At 34.8% G+C, this 15,773-nt stretch overlaps 1 protein-coding gene across 1 annotated transcript in view; it reads right to left on the bottom strand.

The window, feature by feature from the left end:
- SMCHD1 (structural maintenance of chromosomes flexible hinge domain containing 1) overlaps positions 1–15,773 on the bottom strand; it is a 137,393-nt gene that overhangs the window by 32,555 nt on the left and 89,065 nt on the right. Inside the window, exons 30-35 of the mRNA XM_069468214.1 lie at positions 12,762–12,887; positions 10,709–10,788; positions 10,328–10,485; positions 8,512–8,627; positions 7,443–7,507; positions 186–273 (exon numbers count right to left, since the gene is read on the bottom strand). Coding sequence (XP_069324315.1) covers positions 186–273; positions 7,443–7,507; positions 8,512–8,627; positions 10,328–10,485; positions 10,709–10,788; positions 12,762–12,887 — 633 coding nt within the window. The remainder of the gene's footprint in view (positions 1–185; positions 274–7,442; positions 7,508–8,511; positions 8,628–10,327; positions 10,486–10,708; positions 10,789–12,761; positions 12,888–15,773) is intronic.

The following is a 15,773-nucleotide window of genomic DNA, read 5'->3' as shown; positions in this document are numbered from 1 at the left end:
GATGGAAAGTGACTATTGCATCAGGTCCAATTATTGAACAAATTAAAATATATTCTATTCTAATTTTCCTAGAAATTGAATTATTTGTACTTTGAATCCAATAATTAATTCACTTTTAAACTAAACATTTCATTCATAGACTAAGCAAGAAAATGTACGGCTAACCGTAAAGAAAATAAACAAACCTGTTCACTGTTGAGAACATTTGCTTTATCCATCATAAAACCAAACTGGATACAGTATGTCCCCACTTTGTTAGGAATTACTTTATCCCTAAATTAAAAAGAGATAAGATTGATTACTGATAATTTTTAAATAAATGGCAAAGGAATCCAAAGCATCAACATTTCTGTTCCTTTCACAAAAAGTAAATGAGTAAGAAGAATAGAAAAACTAATACTACATTCATCTTCATTCATTCCACAAATATTTCTTGCATATTAGGTTTCATCCAGGTCCCTCTTACCTGCACATTTTTACAAAACATCTAGAACAAAGGTTCTGGATATGGTAAAAATGGAAAGAATAGGAATATAAAGTGAGAAAGTAGTAAAACACCCCCAAAATGCTAAATTGTATATCAAGTAAATTTTGCTTCATTTCCACATTATAAGTTTCCAAGGGACAGCTTTATATTTCAAAATTAAGACCCTGTTGATCTTCTATGTGACCTTATTTTCCATTTAAATACTATTCTACATATTTTAACTTTAGGTGCAGGAGCCAGCTTGTATGGGCTCAAAAAGCCCACTGTTACATATTTTTTGTTTTTTCTGTGTGTGTGTGTGTGTGTGTGTGTGTGTGTGTGTGTTTAGAGACAAGGTCTTACTTTGTCATTCAGGCTGAAATGCAGTGGCATAATCAGAGCACACTGTAACCTCGAATTCCTGGGCTCAAGCAATCCTCCTGCCTCAGGCTTCCGAGTAGCTGGGACTACAGATGCACACCACCACCCTCAGTAGAGACAGAGACTCTATGTTGCCCAGGCTGGTCTCAAACTCCTGGCCTCAGCCTCTCAAAATGCTGGAATTACAGGTGTAAGCCATCAGGCCAGGCCCACTGTTAAATATTTAGGAACTTTGTGAGTCAGTTGTTAAATCATTGGTACCCTGAAAACCACCATGGTGGGAATATTTACACCATGGAAATCAGCAAACAGTATAAATCAAGGCTTTTTTTTTTTCCCCCTCAAGAGAACTGGTTTACCAACACACTACAGATTTAACCAAACTGAAACTAAGGTTGCCAAACTACCTGCTTACTTCTTTTCACTACAACTCACACCTTCTTTGATCAGACTCCGAAATAAACAAATGACACAGAAATTTTTGTGGGTGGTTCTCATTGCCTCTAAATCAAGTTCAAGGGCTATCTCTTTAAGAACCTTTCCCGAGAACCCTTTCCCCAAATCCTTCCTATTTACTATCACTTCCAGTGAGAATGGTGGCTTACTTGTTTGCATGTACACAGAGACACTGTCAACTTCCCAAAGGCAAGAAATTTTTTAAAATTAGTTTTTGAATTCTAGTTCTTAACAAAAAGCATAGCTTGTACAGGTAGCTCAATATATGCTTGATGATAAATAAAGAACAGAAAAATAAATATTTTAACTGTATACATACTAGGCACTTACTATGATTAAATTATCAATAATGTACTTAGTGCCCAAGAAGAGGCACTTACTAGCCTGTTCTGGTTGCACTTTATTTACCACAAAGAAATATGAATGATGTTCTATGGTATACCTTGACATGTGCAATGTGGCTCATGATCCCCAAGGTATCTCTGGCATAGCATTCATATTCTCAAAATACTGGCTCAATGTAGTACAAAGTGCACAGGCTTTGAATACATATCTGAATTGAAATCCCAGCACTGTAACATCTATTCAATCTTGAAGAAAATTATTTAAACTTTTTCTATGCTGTTTTCTCTGAAAGGATAATTTCTAAGAAAGTTACAGTAAGAATTAAAACAAGACTTTTGTTTCCAAATGGCAGGCCAACCCCTCTTGATGAAAACAGCCATACAAGAAAACATACACTTTAAGATGTTCAAGAGCTAACAAGCTATAGTAAAAAAATAACTCAGTAGAATATAAGATAGAATGGAGGCTCTTCGGAGATGAGCTTCACATCTAAGGCTGCTTTACTCCTGGGAGCAAATGCTAGCAGTATAGGCGAACCTAAAGCAGATAGGCTCTGAAGGGAAATGCAACTCAGCTTTGAATCATCTCAGCCTCTGAAAATGGACTGAAGTGATAACAGACTGGTAATGGCCTAGACAACTGACAAAAGCATATGTAAACCCTCTCTAGGGAAACATATCATTCTATACATTCAATTATTTTTATAAATATTCATAAATAAAATGCCTGGTACAACAACAAAATAACCAGACACATGAAAAAGCAAGAGAATGAAAACCAACAGAAAGCAAGAAACAATCAAAAAAGAGCTAAAGGAACTCTAGGCAGATTTTAATAAGCTGATTATTACTCAGGGTGATATAAGGTTAAAAATTCCAACAGAGAACTGAACCTTTATAAATATTAAATGCAAGTTCTAGAACTGAAAATGCCAAACAAAAAATTCAGTAACTCAAAGAGGGATTTACTAGCAAATTAGATGCTGCTGAACAGAGAATTATTTAACTGAAGATAGTTCAAAGCAAATATCTAGAATGAAGAGAGATAAAAGAATGGGAAAAAGAGAAAAGGGTAACAGTTAAGACAGAGCACAGTGCAAAAAGGACTAACTAACACGCTTATAATGAAGAGCAGTAGAAGATGAAAAGAATGAGAAAAAAGTTGTATTTGATGAAATAATGGGTGACAATTTTTCCAAACTGAAAACCACAAAATTCAAAGACTATGAAAACCAAGCAAGATACAAAAGAACAATCCACACACAGGCACATCATAGTAAAACTGTTGAAAGCAAAACTCAGAAAACAGCCAAAGAAGGGAAAAGGATTTCTTTTAAATGAACAAGATTAACAGCTAACTTTTCAACAGAATGATGGGATAATGAAGAATGGCTTGACAGTACTGTAAGAAATTGCCAACCTAAAATATCATACCCAGTGAAAATATCCTTCAAGTATTTGGAATAAAGATATTTCCAGGTAAAAATGATGAGATAACTCATCACCAGCAGAAATACTAAAGGAATTTCCTCAGATGGAAAATAATACTAGATGAAAGCCTTGAGAGCCTTGAGTTCAAGATTGACAGAAAGTAGAAACAATTTCCTTTATTGGGAGGGGAAAAAAAGATTAACACAAAGGACAAATAAGTAAATCTAAATGAACATCGATCGTAAGCAGTAATAATAATGCCTTCGTAGGTTGAACACACACAAGAAAAAGGCCTGTAAGCTGGGAGAAGGAAAATGGAATTAATTGTTCTAAGATCCACGAACTGTTCAAGAAGGTAAAAAAATATATATATACAAATTATTACTAGATATTGGTATGCCAAGTATGCATGTTATTATATTCTCTAAGGAAATCAGAGAACAGTGAAAAGACTGTATAACTAACAGGTTACTAAGGAGTAGAAAATGACAATTACAAACAATAAATCAAAAAGAAAATAGGAAAGAGAAAGTAATAAAGAACAGTTGAATCAAATAAAAAATATTAAGATAGCAGATCCAAAAACAAGTGCATTGGTAATTATATGTAAGACCTAAACTTTTCAATTAGAAGACAAAGATTATCAGAAAGAAACTATAATGCCATTTACAAAACATACACGCAAAAGAACGAAAAAATACATTATGCAAACACTGACCCTCATGATCACTAACAGTTTTTGCATGTAATTCATATGAACAGTTGGTATACGGTTATCAAAGTAGACTGTAAGGCAAAAAATATTACTAAAGAAAAAGAGTATTTCATAATGATAAAAGATTAAATTTGTCAGAAAATATTAGAAGAATCTAAGTCTGTATGTACTTAATAACAAAGCCTCAAAATATGTAAAGCAAACACTAGGAAAAATACACAAACTGTCATTCTTACTGGGAGATGTACCATACTGCTAGACGGACCAAACCAAAAAAAAAAAAAAAAAAAAAATCAATAAAGATATAGAAATATTAAACAAAAATGACTAGTAAGTTTGACCTAATGCAATATAGAACACTACCTCAAATGCAGAGTATATGTTATTTTCTAATATATTTGGAATATATACAAAACCTGAATACATATGATTATATAAAAATTAAGCACTGCTTCTCAAGATTATCATAAAGAAAGTATAAAAGCAAGTCAAAGTGTGGGCAAAGATGTGTAAAAAAGGGGCTTATCTCCATAATACATAAAGAACTCCTAACAAATTAATATGAAAATAACCTCAATACAAAAGTTGCTAAGATTTGAATAGGCATTTCACAAAAGGTAATCTAAATGGCCAATAAATACATGAAGAAAAGAAAATGCCAATTAAACTAAGTGTGATGTCACCCCACTACACATTCACCAAAAGACTAAACCTAAAAAGACTGACGACACCAAAAGTTGGGCTGGGTGCAGTAGTTCATGCTGGTAATCCTAGCACTTTGGGTGGCCGAGACAGGAGGATAGCTTGAGCACAGGGGTTTAAGACCAACCTGGGCAACAGCAAGACCCCATCTCTACAAAAATAAGAAAAATTAGCCAGGCATGGTGGTGCGCACTTGTAGTCCCAGCTGCTTGGGAGGCTGAGGCAGGAGGATTGAGTAAGCCCAGGAATTTGAGGTTGCAGCAAGCTATGATCATGCCACTGTACTCTAGTAGCTTAGGCAAAAGGGAGACAGATCTTGTCTCAAAAAAATAAATATATAAAAAATAAAATAAAAAGAAAACAAACAATGTTAGTAAGGATATACAGCAATATGAACTCTCATACGCTGCTGATGAGAATATAAATTGGTAAAAACACTTTGGGAAACTGTTTGGCAGCAGCTACTAAAGTTAAACATACACATCTATGTTTAGTTTCACCAAACATATGATCCAGCAATTTCACTTCTACATGGTGCACCAATGTCATCAGACATTATTTGTAATAGCCCAAAACTGACAATGCAAACAGCCATTAATGGCAGAATGGAAAATGGTAGTGTCCACAGTGGGTTTCAATACAGCAATGACAATGAATTTACAGCTATATGTCATATAATAACCTCACAATGCTAAGTGAAAGAAGTCATATGCAAAAGAACACGTTATACATATAAAGTTCAAAAATGGGCACAATTAAACTAGAGACTTTAGCGATGTGTGCTTGGATAACAGAACTCTAAAGAAAACCAAGTCAGGAGAGAGTCTGTGGCTGTGTATGTGTGTATCTACATGACTGTGTGTGCAACTTGCACAGCATGCTGGAAAGAAGGAGGTAATAACTAGGAGAGGCATGAGGCAGTGCTTCCGTGATAATGGCAATCTTTTACTTCTTGACTTCAGTAGTCACTACACAGATATTCACTTTGGGAGAAACCACAAAGTTGCTTATCTTGTTTTTTCTACTTTATGGGTTTTCTACCTCACTTTTTAAAAGGTTAAACAAACTAAATGAGGCCAGGTGTGGTGGCTCACGCCTATAATCCTACCACTCTGGGAGGCTGACACCTGAGGATCCCTTCAGGTCAGGAGTTCAAGACCAGCCTGAGCAAGAGCGAGACCCTGTCTCTACTAAAAATAGAAAAAAGTAGCTGGGCGTGGTGTTGTGCACCTGTAGTCCCAGCTACTCGGGAGGCTGAGGCAGGAGGATTGCTTGGACTCAGTAGTTTGAGGTTGCTGTGAGTGAGGCTGACACATGGCACTCTAGCCCAGGTGACAGAGTGAGACTGTCTCCAGGAGGAAAAAAAAAAAAAAAAATTAAACGAGATTATATGCAAAACCCTAAATACAGTGACTGACACAGATTAGGAACTCAAATATTTTCATTCATTCAAAAATATCCAACATATAGAAAGATATTTTATTATACTGACAGTGTAGGTCATACAATTTTTTATTGAGGTAACATTCACATAACATAAAATTAGCCATTTTAAGGCGTAAATTCACTGGCATTTAGTACATTCACACTGTTGTACAACCAACACCTCTGTAGTTTTAAAATACATGTGATTATTTTTAAAATATTTACTAAAAGCTTTCTTCAAATGGATGCCTTCAAATGTTAAAATAGGATTCAACTGAAAAAATTATGTAAATATTTTGGAATAATGAAACAGCCAAATTCTCACACATTTTAGTAGACTTAATACACTGAAAGATAATTTAACAGACTGAAAGAAGGCAGCATGCTCCTTTTTGGATGTCTAAATCAGCCCCATGTAATAATTTGAGCATACCTAAAAAACCAAAAACAGTGTTATTCAAAGCGTGGTCCAAGGTCAGGGGCTGGTCTGAACATTATGTTACTGGTCTGTCACAGAAAATTACAAAACTCAAAGTATCAGAAACTTTTTTAGCAATGTGAGATTACCTCAACACAAGTACACATTCAGTGGACTTTTTTAAAAAATTAAACAAAAAGCATCAGTTTATAACAGAGAATTTAAAAATAATAAAAACTGGTCCTTTACGAGTTACTCTGAAAAAGCACTGAACAAACGTAATAAGCCTTTTCACCCTATTGATGATAATTTAAAGAGAATTTTTTTTTTTTTTTTGAGACAGAGTCTTGCTCTGTTGCCTGGGCTAGAGTGCCGTGGCGTCAGCCTAGCTCACAGCAACCTCAAACTCCTGGGCTTAAGCGATCCTCCTGCCTCAGCCTCCTGAGTAGCTGGGACTACAGGCATGTGCCACAATGCCCGGCTAATTTTTCCTATGTATATTTTTAGTTGTCCAGATAATTTCTTTCTATTTTTAGTAGAGATGGGGTCTCACTCTTGCTCAGGCTAGTCTTGAACTCCTGACCTTGAGTGATCCTCCTGCCTCAGCCTCCAAGAGTGCTAGGATTACAGGCATGAGCCACCATGCCCGGCCTACAGAGAATTTTTAACTAAAGAGAATTTTTAAAGAAACTTCAGATATAATCTTTTTCTGATTTGGAAATGGAAGTCCAAAATGAAGAAGCAACATGCTCAAAGTCACATAAATGTTGAAAGCTGGTCTAATGTTTCTTCATAAGATCTTAGAATTATAGAAATCTCTCACATAATAAATTATGAAGTACTCTGACAACATAAAAAAATTCTTCTGATGACTTTGATAGTTTCAGATGCTAATATATCCATCACAACAATTTTCCCCAAACCAATTTATGAAGGTTAAAAACAATCAAAACATTATCTTTCCCAAAAATCTTTGACAAAAAATTACAGATACTAACATTTTCTATTTGATCATAAATTACTTTTCCCTTGGTGAGCCCACAAATACCTCCAAGGTATTTGTAACAAAACATGCATAAAAATGTGAAATGACTTGAGAAATACCTGAAGTAGAAGCAGCCATCTTCCTTATCATTATCTTTTATTTTATTACAACTAAATGTTTCTGCCTAGAAAGGGGAGTAAGAGAGAAGAGGGAAAGGAAAAATGACAATCTTTATCATATTATATTTAGGATGAAAACTTTCCTGAACTCAATGTGTGAATCCAGATCAAATTTGGAGTTTATATACAAGTATACACACACATGTATATATCTCTGTAATACATGTAAAGCATAATGTGAGATTGGTCACAGTGGAAAGACATCCCACTATTAAAGGGCACATAGTAGATCTCTATGGTGATACTATTTTAAGGTAACTGCAGCTTGATTGGACTGATGGTTTAAATTAAGGAAGCAAAGCTTCAGGTAGCTCAACTGGTAAACTTTCAGACTATTAAATTAAGCAAGCCAGTTTCTGAAACAGATGACTAAAATGAACCGTAAGTGCTGAAGTGGATTATTAAATCAAGACACTGTGACAAGTTTTAAGATATAGTTCCCAATTTAAGATTTATTTCAGAAATGCACTGTCCAGTATGGTAGCCAATAGCCACATGTGCCTATTGAGCACCTGAAATGTGGCTGGTCTGAATTGAGATGTGGTGTAAAAACACCAAATTTCAAAGACTTGGTAAGATAAAAGAATGTAAAATTTCATTAACAATTTTTATAATATTGAGCATATACTGAAATAGTAACTTTGATATATTAGGTTAACAACATTAGAATTAATTTTATTTATTTATTTTTACCTTTTTACTGTGGCTACCAGAAAAGTTAAATAACAGGTGTGATATTTCTATTGGACAGCACTGCTCTAGGCCGTCCAGCTCATCTCCCCATTCTCCCTCTCTTTCCCCTCTAGACTATCAATCACCTATCTCTGTTAGAGATAGGTGAAATAAGTTTCTATGTTATCCCTTCATGATATTTAATGGCTTTTGTCTTGTACTACTGTCCAGATAAAATAATTTTGAAACATATGCTGATGTAATTTTTTTAAATCCCAAGGAATGGAGTAAATTTCTTAAATATACACACACTGTATTTTTACATTCCATGACTTACATTTGCTGGTGGTCGATTCCCACTGTTAGACAGCTTCCACATTTTCATGGAAATACGTGCTGGATTAATACTTTTAATGATACTGTCATCTTCAGAAATAACAGTAATCATAAAATCTGTTATGGTAAATATTTAAAAATTATTTTCTTTTTGGTTCAATTAATACTTACAGTTAAATAATTTTATGTCTTAAAGCATGTAACTTATTTAAATGTTAATAAAATTCTGATGAAGAAGAAAATAAAACTCTTCTTTAACCAGGATACCCCCACAATTCATCTGTACAACTTACTAATCATAACAGACAATTCTCTAGTGCCAAATCTGGACATAAAGGCTTTCCCCAGAAGTTTAACAAATATATCTTTGCTCCTAACATTTCCTGTTTTATTTTCACAATCTGCTAATGCTTTAAGTTCTAGCATGCAAGGCGAGAAAGGATAGACTATATGCTTAGCAACTTACAATTAGGCCAATTGGACACCATATGCTTTAGGTATTGCAAGAACAGAATGTTCCTAGCACTCTGGGAGGCTGAGGCGGGTGGATCATTTGAGCTCAGGAGTTTGAGACCAACCTGAGCAAGAGCGAGACCCCGTCTCTACCAAAAAAATAGAAAGAAATTATCTGGACAACTAAAAATATATAGAAAAAATTAGCCGGGCATGGTGGCGCATGCCTGTAGTCCGAGCTACTCGGGAGGCTGAGGCAGGATTGCTTCAGCCTAGGAGTTTGAGATTGCTGTGAGCTAAGCTGACGCCCCGGCACTCTAGCCAGGGCAACAGAGTGAGACTCTGTCTCAAAAAAAAGAAAAGAAAAGAAAAAAAAAAAAAAGAATAGAATGTTTACTTTCTTTTATGATTTCCAATAGCATACAGTAACTAAAGTATCATTATATATAACATTCCCATTATACTAACCATCTGTAACATTCATTTGGTATCTGTTAGTTTTTTAATCACAAGAAATAGATCTTATCTCCTCCAGATTTAAAACTGTATTCAAAGTATACAGAGTCTACTTTATAAGCTATAAAATGGTATGTATACATGTAAGTAAAAAGTATAAAGGCCACGTATGTAACTTAATTATTAAAAATTATTGTTAAAATATTTTAAATCTAAATTTTGGGAGTACTTCATTCACTACTTAAAACTATTTACAGGAATTCATCCCTTTAAGAAAACAGAAGTCTTTCAGAAAGTTGCCTGTATAAAGCAAAAACTAATTTCTATTGACTTAGCATCTGCCACACTATATTGAAATCATTTGCTCACCTGTCTCCTACATTACACTAACCCACTGAAAACTGTCATATTCATTATTGTAACTAAGAGCCCAGCATAGTACCAGAACATAGCAGGTATTTAGTGAATGTTTATTGTTCTGAAATATTTGAAATAAATGCTGATGTGATGTGTTTCCACTAAAATTAAGCTAAACAGTCCTGGTTTTGATGGGCTTAAGATAACATCACAACATATTTAGTGAAGCATAACTCCACAGTTCTCACCATTTAGTTCATATTTCTTTTATAGAATTTCACAATTCAGTGAATGTACAAACACCAATGGAACTAATTACCTCAGGTTCTCAGTTTATGTATGAACTTTCAGTTTATTCTTGACATCAAAAGAATGCAGGACACAGTGATGAGAGTAGACACTGGTAAGTCAAATGTATTTTCTTTGCCATTTACAAGGCTATTATATGCATGATTTTTTATCATGCTGAATACCTAGGATAAATAATTTATTCCACTAATATAAAAGGCAAATTATCACTAAAATTTATTTAAATACTATGAAATACTCACCAGTGAAAAGACCCCCTGCTAAAAAGGAAGCATCTTTGTCGTATTTAACATTGATACGAACGGGTTTTTCAGGGTCTGGAAGAATCATTAACTTAATTGTAGGTCCTTCTATGGTACTCTTATTATAGATGGCTCTAACCTGCATAGTATGTTCTCCCCTAACGGGGGGAAAAAGAGAGGAGGGGTTCAAATTGCATTAGTTATAACCTAAAAATTCTGAGACAATTTACATGAAGTTTAACTCTTTTAGGAACCTCAACTTCTATTCACTCCCAACTCTTGCCTAACATTATATAGGATGGTTATTACTCTTACCTTCAGCAAGTTATAAGAAAAACCAATCTCTATAATACCAATAACTATCAAACTTTAGGTTCTTACCTAGGGGCAAAAATACTGAACACTCCCAAATTAGCCCTGCCCTTGTCATCTGTTTTATGCTGTTGGTTTGAAGGCATGAGCTAAAAACAAAACAAAACAAAATGATTAATTAGAAAATTCTAGAGATCAAGTTTTCTTCTATTACAATATTCTTTGCCTCTATTCCTATTTTAAAAGTTGTATTTGCACATACTCTAAAATCTAAAGTTTTTGAATTTGAGCTAGTTCAAATAATGTAATATGTAATCACATAATCCACAGGATAATAACTCATCTTGATCAATTAAACTAGAATTTAATATATTTTCGTTATTAAGTTGCAAAATTCTATGTTTTCTGTTTTGAGATCACTGATATCAAATGAAGTTTGGTTGCACAAACACTGAAGGTGTATTCTAAGACTGAGGCAGGTGTGGGGGATGGCACTAGAAAAATAAACATATACTGTATGCACATATACTCTAGTCAAGGGATCATAACACTATCTCCATTCTTATTTCATCTTTTCCTTGAATGTTTACTGGCATATGCCTCTCAAATTTTTGCTGCAATACTACAGCAGCAAAATCAAGTGATAACCAAGGCTTTCACTTTCAAGTGACTAAGTGGCCACACTTCTTAATAACTGGTTAGAAGAGTCTCTCCACCGTTTACAGATGCTTCTCTAGAAACTAGAATCATACCCTTATTCTGGGGCTAAAAATAATCACTGTCTAACTCTGCTGGAAGCAAACATTTAGAACAAAAGTAAATTTGTAGACCATAATAGCAGCAAATCAGACTCTCTCTTAAACCCTAACACCCATCTCTGCTTAATAGAACCTAAAGAGTAGGTAATAACAGTTCATGCAGACAGAAGCACTAGCTGGAGAAGGAAAAATGAGGAATAACTGAAATGACAGGATAAAGTCCTGTTTCTACCTATCCCACTGTCTTTGAACATTCTCAAAATATTTCTCCTATCTGGCTAACAACTCCTTTTGCTAAGCCAGAGAAGTCTTATACTTCAGGTCATATAGGAGCAATATCAGACTCTTGTTTAAGAGTCTTAAGAACCCTGACTCTGATTACTTTACTATGTATCACAAGCCATTCCTGGCACTTTAATATTTTTTATGACTTTTAAGATCAACTTGTCAGGTTCTGGGAAATCCCTGCTGGGATTCTGACTGAACTAATGAATTTGAAGAGAGCTGCCATCTTTATATAATATCAATTCTTTCTACCATTACATTTGTAAAATATCTGTGGAGGGATATACTCAAGACTGTCTGAATATAACCCCAGGAACTCTTTCTGTGCTGCGTAGCAACAACCTGGCTGGGACCAATGAATTCCCTTAAACCAACAGAAGGGATTGTGTAAAAATACAACTTTGCAAGGACTGGCAGCTTTTCTTCTTTTGAGGGTCTCCAACTTTGCACCAGGTACTAGATTCTGAGCAGCTTCTCGATACTCATGGAAACAGGTGATACCTAATCTTGAACTTTCTGGTAGCCAACCCTACATTTGTCCCCAAACTTTACAAGGTCCTCTTCATTCCTGCCTCACAAAAAGAACAACAGAAGAGAGGGGCTTCGCCCTAGAATATAACACCTGTATAGCTTTAGCAGCTCTGCCCTGGCTCTGGTAGCTCTCCATAAGATAAGGAGAGGAAGGTACCTGCATGTTTCTTTTTGCTTAGCCTCAGCATGTATGTTTCCCCAATAACACCTATTTCTTACCCACACTACTGGTCATTGTGGTACCTGTCTTCATTCACTTTGTCAGTGTTAATTATCTATTCATCCTAATCTGAAATGTAAATATTACTGGTACTGTATAATAAACGCTCAAACAGCTGTAACTACACAATGTTGGCCCCTTGTTGCACTGTTTGTAAGACTTGAACTTTACTTTCTCAAAATAATTTTAAAAAATCTTTAGGTTGATTTATACTAAGCAGTAATGAAGGTCATATAAAACTATATTTAAAAAAGCAGAAATGTGACAACTAAAGATACAATCATGAGAATGAAATCCAGAATTTTAAGTACGTGAGGTTTAAACTTACCTTTAAATTGCTAGCTTTTATGAGACTTATTTTAACATGTGGTACTGGTGCTGGATTATCCCATTGATCACAAAGTTGAACAAGAAGAGGGTTCTGTAAATCTCTTCCATTAATCACTGGAATGGACTGAAAAGAACATAAATATTTTAAGAAGCACTAAAACAGGCCAAACAATATAATTATTGGTATAACTTGTAAAATGATAACTTAATTTCTCTCTGTTGTATTCACACATGGTTTTCATCAATGAAAACAAACTTTTAAAAAGCCAATTAAGTTGTTACAAATGACCCTGTTATACAAATGATTAATAATTTATTTAAAAAATAGCATTTGACATTACAATCTTCCTTCAGTATCTGCAGGATATTGGTTCCAGGACCCCTGGTAGACACTAAAATCCTCAGATGCCTAAGTGACTTACATAAAAAGGCACAGTATTTGCATATAACCTATGCATATACTTTAAATCATCTAATACAATGTAAATGCTATTTAAGAACTAGAGTGACTCATTCAATAGAAAAAGAAGCTTATCTTTGCTTCTCAGATTTAGCATTGGCAATCTGTAGTCAAGCTCCTCTCTCAGTTGGTTTTCAGCTCTCTGCCATTATACATTAAGGAGCTTTTTCTAGCCCTTGGTTAAATGGAACTACTCACCAATGATCTAGCTACACTGTGTTGTTGACTTTAAAACGGTTCTTGCTTTTTCCCCAGCTAATATGTAAGGCTTGTATAATTCTAGGAATCTGCCTGCTGACCTATTAATATTGGGCATATCAAAGGAAAACACATTATTAACCAAGATAACCTGACAAAGGCCCAATCCTCTGTGTCAGATTTTAAAAGTTAAAAAAAAAAAGAGATGAAAGAAAACTAAAGAGCGAAAAAGGAAAGCTCTCTCCTACTGAGAATGTTCCTTCTGCTTCTTCCACCCCCTACTCTTATTTGAGGTAGATGGTCACCAAATTATGGCAGGAGGTTGCTGGAAATGGGGAGAAAAATTAACACTGTGTTACAGATAAGACAGTAAGGGGTTAAAAAGGCCAAGCATGGTGGCTCATGCCTGTAACCCCAGCACTTTGGGAGGCCGAGGCAGGAGGATCACTTGAGGCCAGGGGTTCAAGGCCAGCCTGGGCAACACAGCAAGACTCCGTCTCTACAAAAAATAAAAAATTAGCGAGGCATGGTGGCATAGCACACCTATAGTCCTAGCTACTCGGGAGGCTGAGGATTGCTTGAGCCCAGGAGGAATTTGAGCCTGCAGTGGACTATGATCACACTGCTGCCACTCTAGCCTGAGCAACAGAGACCCTGTCTCTCGGGTGGGGGAAAAAGTCCCCTTGAGATTGGTTTCATTATAACGCTATGTACCATAACATTTACACAGCTACACCTGACTAATATTCCACCTGCTAAAGTTTATAAAAAAGCTTGAATTCTGACAAGTACTGACAGTTTCCAAATGAAAACATATCGTACTTTATTCCTAATCACATAACTGTCTACCTTAACTAACTTTAAAGAATATCCTTTTTAAAGGACTCCTGACTACTTTTAAAAAATACCTTTCAGTAAATGACTTGTAACCAAAGCTGATAATAATAAAGTTTTCCAGGAAATAGCATAAAAAACAATTTCCAAAATCAAATGTCCATGAATAAAAATCTGCCCTCTGTCACGTTTTAATATTGGTATGTTATTTAACATTTCAGAATTTCTGTTTCCTCATTTAATAAAATAATATACATGCATATTTACATATTTGTTTCTATTTATCATGCATAGGTGTTATATCACTTCCTCTCTGCCACTCCGATTCTATGAGGGGAAGGTGGGTCAGGAATTAAATTAGGAAACTCTAGGAAAAAAATCACATGTTAAATGATCACTTTTCCAGCCTTATCTCTACATAACTATATCGCTTAACAGACTGATAAATTAGCTTATGTTTTATTTTTAAAGTTTCTGGATTACTATGGTAACTGCAAATCTTACAATAACCTTTTAAGCTAACACGCTGTCATTATTTTTTATATCCTCTCAAAACCATACAAAAAGGTGAATATGTCAAGATTTTTTCCACCTCAAAAGTATACAATTGGCCAGTGCAGTGGCTCACACCTATAATCCTAGCACTCTGGGAGGCTGAAGTGAGAGAACTGCTTAAGCTCAGGAGTTTGAGAACAACCTGAGAAAGAGCGAGACCCTGTCTCTACTAAAAATACTAAAAATTGTTCCAGATTATAGTCAACCAACAAATCCTTTATAAATAGGAGTAAAAAAAAGTGTTAATTTGTTATATAAATGCTCCCAGAAAGAAATAGATGCACTGGCTTTTCAGTGAAACCCCTTGGTTAACACACTATTATTTTTAAAATTGTCCTTTAAAGCACACTGTCATAACCAGTTTATCTGTTTTGTAAACTCACAAATCAAAAAGGGCAATCTCAAACTAGGGCACAAGCATGTAAACTTTTCTTAGATGACTGTTCCTTTACTAGAATAATTTCATCTACTACCATGATTAGGTGAGTTCATTGTCCTTTATAAAACAAATGTTAGTTATCATACTCACAGTTAAAGCCCTGCTATACCATAACTGAATGCCGGAATCTGAACATTTAAAAATTAGAATTCTATCAAAGGATATAAAATTTCAATTAGATAGGAGGACTAAGTACAAAAGATCTATTGTGCATGATGACTATAGTTAATACCATATTATATTCTTTAAAATCGTTAAAAGTAGATTTTTAAGTGTCCTTACCACAAAAAAAAAAGTAAGGTAATGCATATGTTAATTAGCTCAATTTAACTATTCTACAATGTATACATATTTCAGAATGTTGTACAGGATGAATATGTACAATTTTTATTTGTAAATTAAATAAAATGTTAAAAAGTAAAATTAGAATTCTAACAATTAAGTAAAAAAAGAATCCATAGGCCGGGCACGGTGGCTCATGACTGTAATCCTAGCACTCTGGGAGGCCAAGGCGGGTGGATCGC

Source organism: Eulemur rufifrons, chromosome 5, assembly GCF_041146395.1.
Source record: "Eulemur rufifrons isolate Redbay chromosome 5, OSU_ERuf_1, whole genome shotgun sequence".
In the NCBI taxonomy this organism is placed as follows: domain Eukaryota; kingdom Metazoa; phylum Chordata; class Mammalia; order Primates; family Lemuridae; genus Eulemur; species Eulemur rufifrons.
The sequence above is the reverse complement of the archived record's forward strand: the minus strand, read 5'-3'. Positions and strand labels throughout refer to the sequence as shown.